The sequence below is a fragment of the Paralichthys olivaceus genome, chromosome 3 (genome assembly GCF_024713975.1).
Source record: "Paralichthys olivaceus isolate ysfri-2021 chromosome 3, ASM2471397v2, whole genome shotgun sequence".
NCBI classification, from domain to species: domain Eukaryota; kingdom Metazoa; phylum Chordata; class Actinopteri; order Pleuronectiformes; family Paralichthyidae; genus Paralichthys; species Paralichthys olivaceus.
The window spans coordinates 7,354,505-7,371,958 of record NC_091095.1 but is presented as its reverse complement, the minus strand read 5'-3'; the positions used below and the strand labels follow the sequence as shown (position 1 = coordinate 7,371,958).

At 41.2% G+C, this 17,454-nt stretch overlaps 1 protein-coding gene and 1 long non-coding RNA gene across 3 annotated transcripts in view; one reads left to right on the top strand and one right to left on the bottom strand.

The window, feature by feature from the left end:
• nek7 (NIMA-related kinase 7) overlaps positions 1-17,454 on the top strand; it is a 60,048-nt gene that overhangs the window by 6,380 nt on the left and 36,214 nt on the right. Inside the window, exon 2 of one of the 2 annotated variants that reach the window (XM_020098567.2) lies at positions 15,759-15,846. The exons of the other annotated variant lie outside the window; for it this stretch is intronic. Coding sequence (XP_019954126.1) covers positions 15,787-15,846 — 60 coding nt within the window. The 5' untranslated portion in view covers positions 15,759-15,786. The remainder of the gene's footprint in view (positions 1-15,758; positions 15,847-17,454) is intronic. 2 annotated transcript variants of the gene reach the window in all.
• LOC138407172 (uncharacterized) lies at positions 1,937-2,586 on the bottom strand. The gene is made up of 3 exons (XR_011240585.1): positions 2,465-2,586; positions 2,220-2,328; positions 1,937-2,077 (listed from the first exon to the last, which is right to left on the bottom strand). It is a non-coding gene; the product is annotated as an uncharacterized lncRNA (long non-coding RNA).

Here is a 17,454-nt window from a genome sequence, read left to right as displayed (position 1 = left end):
CTCTCCAAGTGTCCCCTCTCCCTCTCTATCTCTTTTGATTATCCACATGCAAAAATACAAATCCCTCAGGATACGAATTCACTTTCACAGAATAATTACAAGATGCTGTATGCCAGTGTAAACACCACATCAGTGACAGTGACAGTATGCATTTGTCATGAGATGAGACAAAAGCAGAATGAATTTGCACTCATGAACGAAATGAAAAGAGAGGAATGATTTTTTTTGTGTGTTGCTTGCTGACTGTGCTATGGGCGTTTGTTCCAGCCTCACCACAAATGAGCGTTAATGTTTCACACGGGATTTGCTGCAGAATAGAACAAATTTGTATGAGAGCATTTTGTTTTGACAGACTGTCTGTTTTACCCTCCCTCTTTTCAGTGTGAAAATATAGGGACATGTCGCTGTCTCTCTTTTTTGTTTAATATTCTGTTTTTTAATCTTTTATTGACGTTGCAAATTGAGCTGCAAGATTAAGTTTAGGGTTGATTAAGGCATTTAAAAAAAAATCTAACTGGATCAGGTTTTTAAAGCCAGAAGCTCTATTTGAACACATTGTATTTTTGGTATACCAGATAAAAACATTAGTGTGCTTTGTTTGTTTTACAGAGCTACTGAACTGCTAAGCAGCAAAAACAGCAATTTCAATTGTATTCATATTGTCATTGTTAAGAGCAAAGCTACTGGGAGTTCAAACAACAAGCACATTATATAAAATAATAAATATCATGAGAAATTATTTCAGATCAAGTTTGTGATAAAGGCTTTTCTTCATGTTATTTATTATGGATGTCAGATGTTTTCTAACTTGGATTGGCTAGACTAATTTTAATATAGATTGTAATTTAGAAGAAATAAATAACAGAGCAAGTTTCATGAAAATTCATCTTACATGACTAGGATCACAGAAAAAACACCTTTAATTGTGAAATCCATATTCTTTTCAGTCTCTTTGTTTCACGCTGCCTAGTTTGGGTGCTGAGGACATCTTTTCACCCCCTCCTCTCCTTTTTCTGCATTTGTACCCTGACTCACAGCAGTCCTCCCTGGTTTCCCATGGTCCCTTGGTTTGGCCTGGGGCTTTGAGGTTGTGGTCACGGCCTGGGGGCATGAAGGAGGGAGTGGAGTCATAATGAGAAGGTCCCCTCAACTCCTGCTGCTGAACATGTCCTCGAGCCCCTTTGTCTCGCTCCCTTTCCACTTCCACGCCACCTATGTCTGTATGACTGCCTCATGCATTAGACCCTTAGCTCCTCTTGCTGACTTGCCATTCTTCTCTCTACTTAGTTTTCACTACTTCTACTCGCCTCTGTCCACCCCTCAGCCTCTGAGTCTCTGTCTGTCCCCCCCATTCTTGACTCTGCTCTCCACTAGTGGGGGTCCTCTCCCGGGGGCTTCCCCTCAGCCTCATTTTCCCTGCCCAGCCTGGCCCTCTGTCAATGGGAGGCAGGCAGCCTGACTCCCTAGGAGCAGCAGGAAGCTGCAGCAGCAGGGGTTAGGCCTGTATGGCGCTGCCGGCTGGCTCTGTCAGAAGTCCTGCCAAGCCAAGGATGAGAGACCTTTGCCAGTGCGGTATTGGGGCACAGAATAAAAATATTTTACAGATGTCTGAAGGCAGGCATCAGGAGTCAGCAGAGGCCTGCCCCTATATAGAGGAGAGGTGCCTTTAATGTGCAAATGATATGTGTGGTAATGTATTGGTTTGTAGTTATTTATGATGAACTAAATGTACTTAAGTAAGAATGGAGGAGGATTTGGGCTTAATATAGGACTCCTCAGGAGGCGAGACACTTCAGGAAGACTGTGTGTTGTAGGAGGAGGGAAGTAGACCGGTCTGTCTCTGGATTGGCTGGAGAAGGAGTGATGGATTTTTGTCGGGTTGCTTTTGAGGAGGGGGAGAATCCTACGCCACTGTACTGTGAAGGCCTGGCTGGGTTCCCAACCAGTTCTGGCTAGACAGTTTAACAGTGAATATTCAACATTGCGCCACACTGCGGGGCTTGGCTGTAAACAGCAGTCAGCAAGCTGCATAGAAGCAAAAGCCTGCGTGACGCTGGGCCTTGGTTGTGAAGCCCACCTAAAAACAACACATAAGCAGAAAGCACATCTTGAAGTTCTCATTTTAGAAAAAGGCAGATGGCATGGGCTGGTGGTGTCACACTGTAAAAAAAAAAACAAAAAAACACCAGGATCCCCTGATGAAAGCGGCTCCTGCTTACTTTGAACAGCGAGTCTGTCGTGGTTGGTGTCTGCTGTGTGGCTCCAGGTCAAACTGTGATACGCAACTCCTGGAATTTGTGCTTTTTAAGTTTTTCATGTTCAAATCGTCTAAGGGGGAAAAACATAGGGGGAAAAACAGGGAGTCTCATTAATATTAATATTGTAATATGTGAAGGCGGCAGGGAAGACCTCTTTGGTTTAGCTGCTTTCAACCCCTGTTGTGGAGCTTTTTTCTCTCTCTTACTCTTTCTTTCTTTCCCTCTGAATATTGTCAGTTCTATTCGGATATAGAAGCTTATCCTCAGACTCGTATCTGATGGTCAAAATGTCTCTTAAGAGCAGAGGTCTTTGCTGGAGAACAGCTGGCCGGTCATTTCCATGTTTTTTGGAGCTACCCGGCCATCCAGACTTACTGGCAGGGGGTAACACGGGCAATAAAGAGCATTTTTTTCTGACACAGTTGACTGCTCCTTTTCTTCAGTCTATCAGAGAAATATTGCAGCTCACCTATCTGCACATGACAAATACATCTTTAACATTTTACTAGCAGCCAGTAAGAAAGCGGTGACACAAAAGTTGCTGCAGACCGAACCTTCAGCTAAGACAGACTGGATAAATATTGTAACCAGTATGGAAAGAATCGCCTTTTTGTTAAACCTTCGGATTGATAAATTTGAGAAAAATTGATTGTGTTTGTGACCTTACGAGATGATAATGGAGCTCTTACTGTATGAACTGACATGCATTTCTTAAAATTGCAACAAAAAAAATATTGTATAAAAAAAGATGAACTGCAGATCCTGTTATTTGTGAAGCTAAAACCTGAGATTTTTTATTCAAAACGATAAATTGATTATCAAAACAATTGTAGATTATTCTTCTGTCAATTGATTAATCATTAAGTCTTTGAAAGGTTTTTTGGCAGTTATGGATTCATTTTGTGTATTTACCATCTGTTCAAAGGTATATAAAAGCAAAAACCTTTAACATGCCAGATGCTCTCCTGCATCATGAGGTCCGTGTGATTGGTCCTTAAATAGATTGATTGTGTCCTATAATTATTTATAGATTGAGTTTCACATTGTTTGTGTTTCTGGTAGCGGAATAAAGATAGTTGCTATATTAAAGGAAGGACAAGAGAGACAAAAGAAAGGAATTAGTGTCATGATCTTTAGAATGGAGTATGATGGATCCGTCACTGCACTTGCTGGTATGAGCTATATAAAAGCGACCGTCTAAAGGGCTGTAACACTTTTTCCCATTACATTATGATTATTTCCTGTTTTTAATTTAGCTTTGGAGCTGTTAATCCCCATTTGGAGCTGATATCTAGAAATGAGGCTGATTGATGGAGTTGGTTACAGATGTTGGGTGAATGGAGGACAGAGTCCAGCCTCTGTGTGAGGGATGGTGGAACAGGTCTGACATCTCTCCTGGACTGAAAAGGGAAATCCCTGCAGGCACTGAGCAGAGGGGTACGGGAGGAGGGCGAGAATGGAGAGAGGTGCAACCCCTAAGGGGTAACGTTATTCTCTGATCGTCAGCTCCTTACACACACACTCGCTCACATACTGGGGATGCTCTGTCAGCGCGCTGGATGATGCACTCATGCAAAGAAGAATGAGCGCCTGAGGAATAAAAATAAACGTTTAACTTCTCGCGTGTGCATTTGTGGGTCTGCCTGTGCATCTTCTGTGCTCACATGCATATTAGTTCATAGGTTTCTGTAACAATTTGTTTCAAAATGTACATTTTCCAGACGTTCGGCATCTTTGCCAAAGTCATTCAGAGCAGTGTGAGTGAGTGAAACAGTAGAATAAGCTTCATTTCTCATTTTCTCGCTCCATTGCTGTGCAGAGAAAACAAATATTACTGTCCATAGAATATGGGAAATAGAGACGTGGTCTGAAATAGAAGCCAAAAGAATTTTTTCTCTCAAGTACCCATTCCAAAAATGTTGACTGGCTTTTATATGGTCACATTATTCCTGATTTATTTTCATTTCCAAGGTTTTCCTCAAAGGTATACCTACTCTTCAAGACAGAACCTTATGTCTAGAAATGAACAATGCACGCCTGTCTGCACCCCTGATAATAATAATCACACAATGTCTGTTTTTCAAATCCTAAATTCAAAAGTGTAAAACCAAAACTTTTGCTGCTAAAATTGGCTTTGCTCTGTAGATCAACATATGGGGTGAAGCTGAATCATCTCTGTGTGATGTGAAGTAGGACGGGATAAATTGGGCTCCTGGAATCAACTGACATGCTCCTGTTGTTGTTGGTTTCATAGATTGCAGTCGTCCTATTTGGCAGAATGAAAACAACATGGGGGTATACACGCACTCATATGCAGCATCATTATTGCGTTTGACCTCTGATTTAGTAGCAGTGCTCTGGATCTGGTTAGATGATTGTGTGTGCGTGTGTGCGGCAGCCAGCAGGGCCCACCACAGATGCCACAGCGAGCTGAAATGGATCCAGAGCCAGACCAAAGATTGATTTTTGTGGAGCCGTGCTCCCATGGGCCCACTATTTGTATGTATTCAGTATATGCGTTCAGTTTAAAACCATTTGCATATGTTTGTTTGTGGGTTTGTGTGTATCACATTAATGTGTGGACCACACTTAATGTTTTGGTATCTCTTTCTTCAGTGTGCCAGTGTTGAGCTCAGGTTGTTTTTGGTAGAGTCTTGGATATTTCCATTACTGACCATGGAGATGCTGAGGGGTTGTGGTCCTCTTTTTCCCACCCCCCACACAGTCTATGAAAAGACTTTGGCTCAGTAAAGCCCCAACACGAGTCCTTAGCCCCCACGTTAGCACTCAACTATGTAACAAGACATGCCTGGGAACTGCTCCTCTCACGTTACTAATGATTTGGACATTTCCCGTTAGAAAAACTTTGGTGATGACGCAGGGTAATGGCCTCAATCTATCCAGGGAGGGGGGAGACTGCTTGAAGAGAGTATGAGAGACTCCTGGCTTTGTGTGGAGGAAAAATAGACTACATTCACCAGATGTTTTTCAATAGTTATTTCATAGATGAGAAAATAAAATGACAGGTTTCATTGTCTCAAACAACACTAGGGCCCTATCTTTCATTTGGCGTTGCCAAGTTTGACCCAAGTATCTTTGCTAGTTTCAGAGCGATGCAGTTGTCATTTTCTCATCTGGCGCCCACACACAGAACATGTACTCGCACCTATTTGAGCGCCCATGGGTGTGTTGGTCTAAAAATGCCGTGTGGTCAGGTACATTGTTAGCGATTGGAAAAGCGATTGCACTTTTGACCAACAGATTTGCTGCAGTATTTCATTGTTATTTTAAGAGTAAAATAGTCATTACACGCACTTACACCTACTTACACATGTGCACAACTCACGTATACTGCTTGTTACACACACAGATCTGTTTCCTCTGAAGAGGAACATTGTCTCTTTCTACCTTGCAAATCCGCCATTGTAATAGCATCTACCATGCTGCAAGCGTACCTAAATGGTAAAAAGACTGCATTTACAAATTGCTTTTCTACTAATGACCACTAATAGCACTTTACAATAGGAATCACATTCACTCACTCATTCATTCATAAGCTGCTCCTGCACTGCCACACCTCCACCATTCTTGTTCAACCAATGCATTTGATGCTGTCCAAAAACCTAGGCACAGCTAGAAATGCAGAGTAAATTTTTATCTCCTTATAAACATCTAGTTTCTTTTCCAAACAACAGGGTACTAATTAATTCTTCTCTGCAATGGTCTTATTGCATTCGGCCAAATTATTTGCTGTTTGCTGTATAGTCAAGTTTCTGTTGCCGTTGGTTGTTTGCTTTTATGCAATTTTCAGTTCACATGGGCCATGTCAAGCTGCCTCCTTTGCAGCCTCATCTCCTCCTCTATAGATATTGCTAGAGGACGAAGAAGGGTAATGTAATTTCAGAGCCTGAACGCTGCTTGGAAGATGATGCTCCCATCTGTTGACTCCTGTTAGCATGATCACAAGGTTATAGGCTTCAGAAAACACAGCAATTCTGACGAAGACCAGACCGTCAGTGCTGACAGTGCTGTGTAAAACAATCCTTTATTTAGAACAGGGCAAAAAAATAAAAGTGGGCATGCCATTTCCTTATTTTATGTTTTTGTAAAATCCCTTCATTTGTCCCCATTTTATGTCTTTCTCCTTTTTTACACTAAACACCCTCCAGCCTTGCAGACAAACAAAGCCCCTGCCCCGTGGTACAGAATGTCACATCCGATATCCTGGTTCCAGAGGTGATGAAGCTAATTTAGTGGTCAGTGACATGGCTAACAAACAAAGTCCTTATTGGTCCCCGAGCACTGGGCGCTCTGCTGTGCAATGCTCTGTTTTGCATTGTGAAAGGCTATGAGCCGTTGCCACAGGGCACTGATGCACCCTAAAGCCTCGGGATCTTCGGCATGCTGTGGTGTGCACATCTGGGTGTGGATATTTGTTTCAAATGTTTAGATGAACTGATAATGTTATTGATAATAATCTATCATCATTTTTATCTGTGTAGCACTTTTATTAAAAAAGTTAAAATGCTTCACAAAATAATAAAAGGCTCAACAAATTTTCCATAATGGCTTAAATAACCAAACCAGGCTCCACCTTACAGTGCTTTACAGATGCACTGTTTCTCAACTTGAATAGTTTCATATATTAAAGTATTTTTGACCTTTTAACACCCCCAACAGTGACCACTGTGCTTTTTTAATAGAACAAAAATAATATCTGTAGATGTGATTAATCAGGCAAATGATTAATTTATGGCCTTCAGTTGTAAAAAAGGTGAGACAGAGCAAGTAATTGAACAGGTTTTGATGTCTCGTTGGGCTCTAGGATATTGTGATAGTTCTTTTTCACTGTTTTCCAATGTTAAATTGACTAGTCATTAATCAGTTGACCAAGAAAATACATGATCAATTGATCATTTCATAATCCCAGCCCTTTACCTCCATGTTTATCCGTCAGTAGGATTACTCAAAATTTTGGAACCAATTTCTATGAAGTTTTGTGAAGGGATGGAGAATTGTGTCCAATTTTCCCCCTCACTTTCTTAAACATGGTGAGATAAAGCTTCAGCCTTGGCGGAGGTGGGCTGTCTGAATGCCCTTCTAGTGTCTTTCTGTAAGTTTTAATTTTCTTTGTAATGATGCACTTCATTTAATGAAGCAGTGTCATTGTAAAAGTTGAAAACCCTAACCCTTGAACCATTTGCAACCAGGAGCTGGAAGTTAATCCGTGTTTGGAATAATCTTAATGCACTGGAAACGAGGGAACTATGGTCACAATCATCACGTACAGCTAGATTACCCAGCATGAATTAAGTGACATTGACATTCTTTCCCGTGTTGTTATGCATTCAATTCATATGTTTTAACTGGGGTGTGATGTTGAGATAGCATTTTGAAGGGCTGTGAATTTAGCAAGGGTGTGCAAGTGTAGGCCAAACCCCCAGGGGTCCCCTCTCCTGCACGCCTGGGGGGGTTCTCTGCTTCACACAGCCTGCTCCGTCACTCACTAAGGTTTCCGAGGGATCACACAGCTGTCTTAAATGCAGCTCTGTTTTTGCATAGTATAGCCACATGATTTTGTCTTTCCTTACACAGTCAGCAATTTGTCATTGTACTGTTTATTCTCAGTGACTGACAGTATGAATTGGATTCACCTAGGAAAAGGTGGGTAGTTAAGGAAAAAAGAGAGAGGGGTAGTGTGGTTGGCGGTCTTTTTTCCAACTGTTACCATGGCTGTCTGTCACTCTTCTTTTATCATTGAAATTGGAGTTTATCTTTTACAAGCTTGAGTAGAATGTTTTTGTTTTTCAAGTGATTATTAGCATCCTCCTTGGCTGCCGTCTCCGGCTGATGAAATGAGCACATCAAACGCTGCCTCTGCGCTAACGAAGCGGTGAGGGCTGGCTGGCTGGTTTCTGCCTTTTGCTGTAGGGCACCTGCTGAAGTGACGGGCTGGCAACAAAGGGCCCCTTGCCACAAGAGAGCCATTGGTGCCGAAGTGTAGTGGGCAGGACAATAGAGCAGAGAGGTGGCCTGGGCTTTTAGCCACGTGCCAGCTCGTGTCAACAAGACACAGAAGCAACAGAGGAGCATGAGGGGGAGGAGGTGGGGAGGACAAGTGTAAGGGAGATGGAGAGTGGCTGACACCTGCATGTGCTTGAGTTCTTTTCACAATGGTGGACATGTTTACTATACATAGTGGCTGAGAAGGTAAAATGAAAACTGAGATGGAAGCAGATACAAATGTGCAGGTGGGCATGCACAGACACACACAGATGAAGACAGAGGAGGGTTCAGTGTGGTTAATGGGTTTACTGGTTCATGAAAGGCCAAATGATAATGCAGATGTTTTATTGAAGCTGCAGTAGGTGAAATGTACACACACCAGAGCGGAGCACTGTGCTACTTTGTTTGGATTGTTGGGGAATAAATCAATTCAGGCCGCACATGAAGCCCAGGCTATTTGTGCTGTGCTATTTACTTCTGGAGTGAAATAATCATTAGCCTATAAAAATTGGAAAGTGAAAAATGTAAAGGAGGGCTATAAATAGTTGGGAAGCAGCATTATGGATCACTGGCCTTGTGTTGTCCCAGTGGACCTGAGTGGTTTTCTTTGTTTTTATTCCCTTTTTTATCATTTTGCTGTGCTCTCTTCACAAGGGAGAGGGTGAAGTTATCACACAGACTCACAGACACATAAACATGTAATACACGACACATCACAAATTACATGTTTTTAAGTTGTTTTTCCTGTCTCTTATTTTACAAACTCTTCATGGCAAACTTAATTCACAAGCACATCTGTGCACGAGGGTTGCCCCCTGACTGTTTTAGACTTGAATCATCAGTCGAACTCCCTTAGTTGACTGAGATTCTTCAAGTTATGAGTTCTCCTAGCTTTCATGCTGTGGTGTCCAGTTGTGCTGTCCGCTTGGTGAAGATGTGACAGGTACAGGCAGCTGCCGTCCAAGACCCTTGGTTAAAAAGCAGCTGAGACAGTAAATGTATGGTACTCATCTGAGAGGTGGGGTACACCCTGGACTGCCAAAGATATGTTAAGTTATTTACAAATGTTGTCGGTTTGGTTTTCAACACAGATGTTAAATAACCAAATGTAAGGGATTCATATGGATTTTGTTTTGCTCATTTTAGACCAAGAGTCACATTCAGCCATTTGAAGACACTATCACTAAGTGCTTCTGTGTGACTGTAGCATCACAATCTGGAACATTGTCGTCTGTGTTCACCTAAAAAATCTAGTGATGGTCAGACTTTAGATGGAAGAGCCTGAAAAGCCACACTGAGTTTGATCAGATACATTTATTTGTACATTACAGTCACTAACTAGACATTCACATACTATAAACAATCTGAAGAGACCTGGTCATTATTCGAGCCATGTTCAGCTTGTTGAATAATGAATCCAGTTTGATGTCTCTGTTGTTGTTTGGATCCTCTGTTTGACTGTTTGAGATTCTGTAATATTTTCATAGTGAGCTGCTCCCTGATTAACTGAAGGCTTTTAAAGGCGCATTTGGGGAAACGGAAAAGTCTAAATGGTTTGACTCTGTCGTGTTTTGGCTGCCTCTGCAAAGCACATTTTCAAAGCCTTCTCCTTTATCTTCATGTTGTGATTTTTTTTCTTATAGATTGAGAGACAATAGTTTCCTCTCCTCATTTTCTATTCCATCAAGTCTTGGGCCGTCTTACTCAAAGTCCTCAAAGACCGGCTCACATGCTGAGGTGTAATTGCTACCCTCTCACTCCGTGACACTCTCTCGGTTCTCGGTCCAACGAACACGAGTGCTCGCACATTTGAGCTAATGATTTTGAATAGTGATTAAAATGAATTGGAGAGCGAGCTGCTTCTGTAGTATCTGGACCCCTCCATCATTAGTGGCTCTCTCTTTCTCTCTCTTCCTCTTTTCCGTTTCTGTGTCATCAGTGTTAGTCGAGCAGGGGTTTCAGACGAGGCCTGGGGTGGGCTTTCATGAGCAGAGACTCAAAGATTTCTGCACTTCTTGTAATCATGGACAGCACTCTTATAGCACTTTCACTGTCATCTTCTGGCGTCTCAAAGGTGTCTTTGATTCCCTCACATCCTACACCCGGGCCGGATAGTGTCGCATTATATTTTTCCTCTCTCCTTTTTAAATACCCCCCAAACCCCTCTTGTCACCCCCTTTCTTGCCCCCCTCTCTTTTCTCTCCTCCTTAGACCCAAGTTCATCAGTGTGTTTTCATATTTATTGCCCTCAATCGAAAGCTGATTTTGCACTCTTCTCTTTGGGACCGCTTAATTCCAGGACCCTTCCCCTTCACTTCCCCATTCACCCCCCTCCCCCCTCCCACGTCGCTTGATCCACCTTTTTTCTTTTATAATCGGCTCCGGCTCTTTGTTTTTCCTCTTCTCCTGTTTTAAATGAATAATGCAGAAGGGAGGAAATGGGGATTAAAGAGGCGCTAAAGCCAGTGCCAACTTCTATGGTGCGCAGCTCCACACCGTCTCTCACACGACCAGGAGCACATCAGGGCTAACAAGCTTCTTTTTTCTCTCTCCTGGCGTTTTTCTCGGCTCTGCATCTGTCTCACTCTGTCCTACCTCATCCCCGCTGTGCCCTACTCCCACTCAGTTTTGCCACAGATGATTGAAGATATGCTCTTTCATATCAAAGTTGGACGCCTTGTTGTCCACTGTGTCTGCGAAAAGCCGACTTGTACATACTTTTCCAGAATGTGTTTTTGAGGCTCAGCAAAGCTCATCGTCATATTGATTTGAGAAATAATAAGTTGAAATATTCTGCAGTATAATAACTAAATAGGCCACTAATAAATGAACACAGGCTGAACACAGTTACCTGCTTTTATCAGTGAATAGACCATGCAAACCATGAGGTCACATATCTCTTATGGAATCTTATATTTTTCATTTAGCAGAAAATTAATTACACCTCAAAATACAAACAGCAGATTGTTTTGAATCTCGGTCTTGAATCTCATTCTTTGACAGCATCCTCTACATATACTGCACTTTATTTTTCCAGTTTCATGTCCTTCCAAACTTGCTTGCTCTGAATTTCTTGTTGTATTCTCACACAGGTATTTTCCAAACTTTTTACTAGGGAGCTGGAAAATGTCTGGTGCAACTGTCTCAGACATTTACCTTCTCCCATACATTTGAGGAAAATGTCTTTACTGCAGTCTAATGTCTGAATGCAGCTTTCATGTTGAGTAAAAAACTAAATGTTTTGCACGATACAGTGGTTAATTGAGCTTGTGTCACAGGCGAATAAAATAAGTACGATAGAAATTAAATGAAGACAGTGGTCATGTGTCAAGCAATAAAAAAAAAAATCATGGTGTGTGCTGGAAGAGGAAGAACGCTGTTCACTGAAAATTACTGAATAGCATAGTTAATGTCTTTGTCTTTCCTCCTCCTGTTCTGCCTCACTCTGTTCCTCCCTTCCCTCGTCCATCATATAATTTTCTTGTTGTGGTTGGGCCTGCTGTGAGAATGTCGGGTTAGAATTTCACATTAGTTGGAACACACTGAAAAAAAAACATTGTTTACACTGAGTGGTTGGTGGTCTGGATGGCAGATTTTTTTCACTTTCCTCAACAGAAAAAAGAAGAAGATAAATTTGGTTCTTGCATATTCAATTCTTAATATAATGTAGATCTCCCCAGTATTCATCTGGAAAAAAAATTATATATTCATACGTTTTAAAGTTTAACAGTATGATTATATGACTGTCACTTCGCAGTTCTCAGCAGTGAGATGACTCCTTACTGGTAAAACATAATATTTTAGGAACACTCCTTGTTGTGCATTCACATATTTAGGCTACATGATTCTCTACTACATTCCAAACACAAGTTAATCCTGTTGTATACAGCAGCTGTCTTAAAACAAATCTCTATACTAGTCTCTGACAGGCATCTATGAATAGTTGGGGGATTTAGGCTTTAGCTGCTGCTGCCAAAATCCCAGCCAGTCAGGCCAGCCACCATATTCTCATAGGCAGACTGGTACCTTGAGTTTCCACTGCTGTTAGAGTCAGCCAAATCTTTTCAGTCAAAAATTCCTTCCTGTGATGACAACAGGACCTTTGGGGGGCGATGACAGAAACGTCGCAGTGGGGTTGTGGAAACAGTGATTCAGGGAGATTAAGGGTTAATATGGTGAAGGTTGTAGTCAATCTGTTTTTTGGACTGGTTCAATCACTAGGACCAGGCTTTGCTTCTGATCGGTCGCATTTTATTGGAACTGTGTGTAAGATTGACTTTGCCCCGCTGACTCCACTTGATTGAGTTAGCTTCCTTAATTGTGCTCTTCCTCTGCGTGCGTTAATCTAACATGGCAGTCTTAATTGATCTCGTTAATGTGGGACATGGAAGGCAAAAGAACGTCAGGGACCTCAGATGCCTCCTGGTTAATTTGACACGTCGAGAGTCAGAAACAATAGCGAGTGAGGGAGAGGAGTGAGGGTGCCAGCCCCAATCTAACAAAACACAAGGCTGAAGTGAAAAGAGTCACGACAGGAGGCAGGAAAGCTGGCTGGGTGGACAACTTGCAAGTCCCCCATGACAGTAAAATCACATAACCAGATTACAAAACTACATTTTCAACCCATTAGTCTACTTGTTAAGGATTTGCATAGGTACAGCATATACTGTGATTATAATGTATGTGATTAATTTTTTTTCAGTTACATTTCTCTGGTTGGGGTATTTAAAAAGTGCTGTTTTCTTATCTTTTGAAATTATGTTATTGCCCTGTCAAAAAGCTAGTGTGGTAACACTGTCACCACTTTTGGTTACACTGAATTGTACATTGTAGGTTGCCTAAATTTAAGGCAGCTTACTGTGTACCATTCAGTGTTTGGGCCCTAAAATCCTTATAGTGGTTTTCATGAAAACAGCCAAAAATCTGAGTAAGGTGTTTATGCAGCCTAACCAGAGATAGACCTTTATGAAAGCTGTGACATTAGTTGGCTTTCAAAAGTTGTTTTCCTTTAGTGAGTTTATCAGGTCAAAAATGGAAAGCAAAAAAAATCCCCAGGACTAGACATTTTTATAGTGTTTGCCTCTGCTGCCTCCAGCAGTGGTTGCTTTTAAAGCCGTATTATTTGTAAACCCTTTTCATATCCGAATTGATTTAAACTTGTTTGAAACAAGCTTTTAATGTAAATTTCAGGAAATAATTTCCCTAAAATAGCCGATACAATCCCAGGAGAGAAAGCACTGTGCAAACACTTATTTTCCTGATCTTCAAAGCTCACTCGAAGGCCAGTGAACGCCCGGAAAGAAAAGCTGAACTTATCTAAAATAAACATCTACAGTAGTTGCACAATTCTTGCCTGCTCATGTGCACATTTACATTCTTATTACATGCACATGAAAGCGCACAATACAAACAAGCAGTTCTGGTGTCTCATTAGCGTTATTAACCTTTAGTGAATGGTATTGACAACATCAGGAGAGCCACAGCTCTTCTCCAGTGTGGCTACATCCACAATGACGTGTTTGAGTTTTAAAAGTCATCACTTTTGTTATGTTTAAGCATGGCCTGCCAACTACTACAGAGAATTTTGGAAACACTTCTGGCCCTATTTTAGTTTGAAAACTTGGAGGCTGCCTGGTAGTTTGTACAGACAGACACTGAGACATTTGGAAACAATGACGCGGTCGCCAACATTCGCTTCCTGACTGGGCCTTATCAGTCACAACTCAACTACCAGCTGTAGATGCTAAGACTTAATGACATTCTCTGGCTTGACTTTTCACCATTGCTGTTCTTATTGTTAAGATTTTCTGCAACTATTGAAGCAACTGAAAATAGATAACGCTTGTGCGCATGACCAGTGTATGTGAATGGTCATGTGATCTGTGTATTCTGATGTGTCAGAATGCGCAGAGTTTGATTCTGACACAAAGCTAAAAGCTCGACTGGATGTTTTAGTTTTAAAAAGCTGTTTGAAGACTAAAACTCAGTTTGGATGTTGCCAGTACCGGGTCATTTTTAAATTTATTTGAGGCCACAGAAAAGACAGACACATTTGGAGACATATGTCCACTGTGAAGTGTTTGTGTCCCTATCCTTGTGTGGAACTTGAGTGTATGTCTGTTTGTGTTTGAGTGCATTTACAGTATTCATTTAAATAAGACATTACAAATGGGCAACAAATAGTGGCAGAATCCTAAATTCATAAACTCACTATAATTTGGATTAATAATTTTTAGTTATTGGGAGATTGCTTGTTATTGTATCAAACCATTAGCTATTTGCATCACACACACACACACAACCCTAACCCTACCCTCACTGACATATTGCATTCCTTACTCCCATAATTGTCACTTGTAACTAAAAACCTAAAACCAACCATCACACAAAAGCACACGCACGCAGGTATGTTGTCCTCTGCCTGTTTTTGGTTCATTAAAAATACTTGTCTTAACCTAACTTCTAAACTGAATCTAACCTCCGACACAAAAAACATTATTTTCCCTATTGAGGATGTGGCTTCTCAAATGGACAAGCCATCCCAAAGTGACTGATTAGTATGAAATAGTGTAAAATTTATACTCAAAGATGACAGAAACACACTCACGCCCACATGCACACTGCGAAACATCACAGAAAATGTGTGCAAATATCTCCAAACCCTAATTTTGAATGTTGAATTCATGCAAACACCTCACCTGTGTTTCCTTGAGGATGACACACTGTTGCTGTTATACAAGCATTGTATCCTGTGTAAATTGGTGTTAATTGTTCGGCTATGCAACCACATTATGTGATTTAGTGTGCACTGGCAATGATCCCAGAGCATCTGTCAGAATCCGAGTTCTTGCCACATACATGAGTTGAGAGCAGACTCTAAAATCCTAAGCTAATTGTGTGTTTGAAAATCATTTTTTCATCATACTTTTCTAAAACATTTGTGTAAATTATTCATTCAGGTAACATTTCATATTATGGTACTGTCTGTTTTAAATGGGTTCATAAGCCTCGGTACTGCTGGTGAAGTATCATATGCAATTAGCTTGCTTCAAGGCTACATGCCAGAACATGCGTTTATATAGCTTCATGGTGTACACCCACACCCAACACATTTACCTCTGTGTGGTCTGTGTTTTCTTAGTACACATAGAATGAAGTGGAAGTGACTAAATGCCGACTTAACCAGAAATTCCAAGGAAGAATCTTTGGAAGAATGCCAACGAAAAACAGAGTAGCATTGTCTCTACTTCATTCAGATTGATACTGCTGCCTGACGTAGTTGTGCCATGCTGCAACTTGAGAATGACTCAGAGAAAGAGTGTCAAATCCACAGGCGTGACGTGGGATCCAGTTTAGCTGTAACAGGACACCATGGCAGCAACCAGCACTCAATAGTTAGCTGCTGAACAACAACAACGACGGACATTAATCTCGTTGATTAGGGTCATTATTGATTTTCTTTTCCATTGGATAATGGTCATTTTTGTTTCTTAGAGGTGTAAAGGATCAAGCTCCTGACACCATGGATATGGATACACAGCCACAAGGACAGCAAGCAGCAGTGCCAGTGTTCCAACCCCAGGTAACCCCACACACAGACACACAAGATGAGACAAACTAGTCCTGTGAAAAAGGATGACAAATAAAGTAAAATTTATATATTTAAGATTCTAGTTGACGCAATACTCAATACCTATCTTGATTTTGATATAAAACTAGAAATGCTACAATAAAATATTTTACCTGTATTGAATATCTTGGTTAATAAGGGTTTATTTTATACAGTGTGATTTTGTAAATATTTACTAAGGATATTGTGGAATTAATCATTTTTCTTGTAGATTAATTTATGAGGGAAAGTGTTCAATAATTTATGATCATATCCCTTCATCCATTCATTGCCAGGATACTATCCCACCTCCTTCACATTTTGAACTCTAAATACCCCCCCCCTTCTGCCTGCGTCAATCAAGATGTGCCTTACAGTCCAAACATCCTTCAGACCACGGTAGCCTGTGTGTGAGACAGACAGCAGTGGATGAATGATGAGTTGTTTTATTGATCAGAGCTGTGAAGCCTGGCAGAGCCTGGCCTCCCTACATGCCTCTCTTGGTTCAATACAGCTCAGGTTTGTGTGCAGCTCTGGTCATTGTTGGATTTTAATACCGCCCTCCAACATCAGGCCCATTGATTTCTTTCCAGAAGGATGTTTTTGCCTCCATAACTATTGAATAGACTTTAAACAAAGAGGATCATCCATATGCCCCAGAGTAATTTTTTTTGAGAAAGAAACAACACTAAAAATAGGCCAGTACTCTCAGTAGTTGTTTTTCTTGCGTATGCAAGGGCGCTGCAACATTAACACTGGAATTGCCAAGGGGGTTAATTTATTCTAAGATTTGTAATTGCAGAATTAAGGATAATTGGGTTGTGCACAGAAGAAAGTCAGATAAAAGCTCTAATGATTAATTTGACTCAGGCAACAGCCCCCCATGCTTACATACAGGCACTAGATCTTCTGCTGATCTCCCAACAGTTGATTATGTATTATTGTTCAGGCTTAATGATTTCTCTCTTGTCTCTGTTTTTCCATTCTATTTCTAGCAGTTTACATCAGTTTTATTTCCAGGCCTACTTTTTATTGAATGCACAGTGAACTTTCTGTGTGGCATCCTGTTTTTTCACTCTGACAGAACACGTCTGAACTGATTTCCCATTTAGTGGGAGCTGGAGAGAGAGTCAGTAAGTATATGTAGATGGCTGTCTAGCCAGAAACCAGATGGGTGCCTTTCAACAAGTCCTCTATCTTTTTCACACTTTCCAAAGGTTCAGTCTGTTTTGCAGTGCAGGAGAAAAAATCCGCCAGCCTCCTGAAGATTACTGAATTGTATGTGCAATAAAGGATATTCTGTATTGCTTGCAATATCATTTGTCTTGGTCCCGAAGGTATGATGCATATGCATAAGGTAAACGAGATGAGCTGGAAAGGTGTGCATTTTTAATGGAGCATTTGCTCTTTGAGTGAGTGGGAGGGTTGGCGAGGAGGCCCCCCTTAGATCTGATTTTGATCGTCACTGCAGAGTTTGACAGACACAGATCTGTCTGTAAGCGCTGGGACAAGGCGGAGCAGTTGTGGAGCAGATTGAGAGGAGAGGAACGAGAAGCACCTTTGGGGTGAATCCTGCCGGTT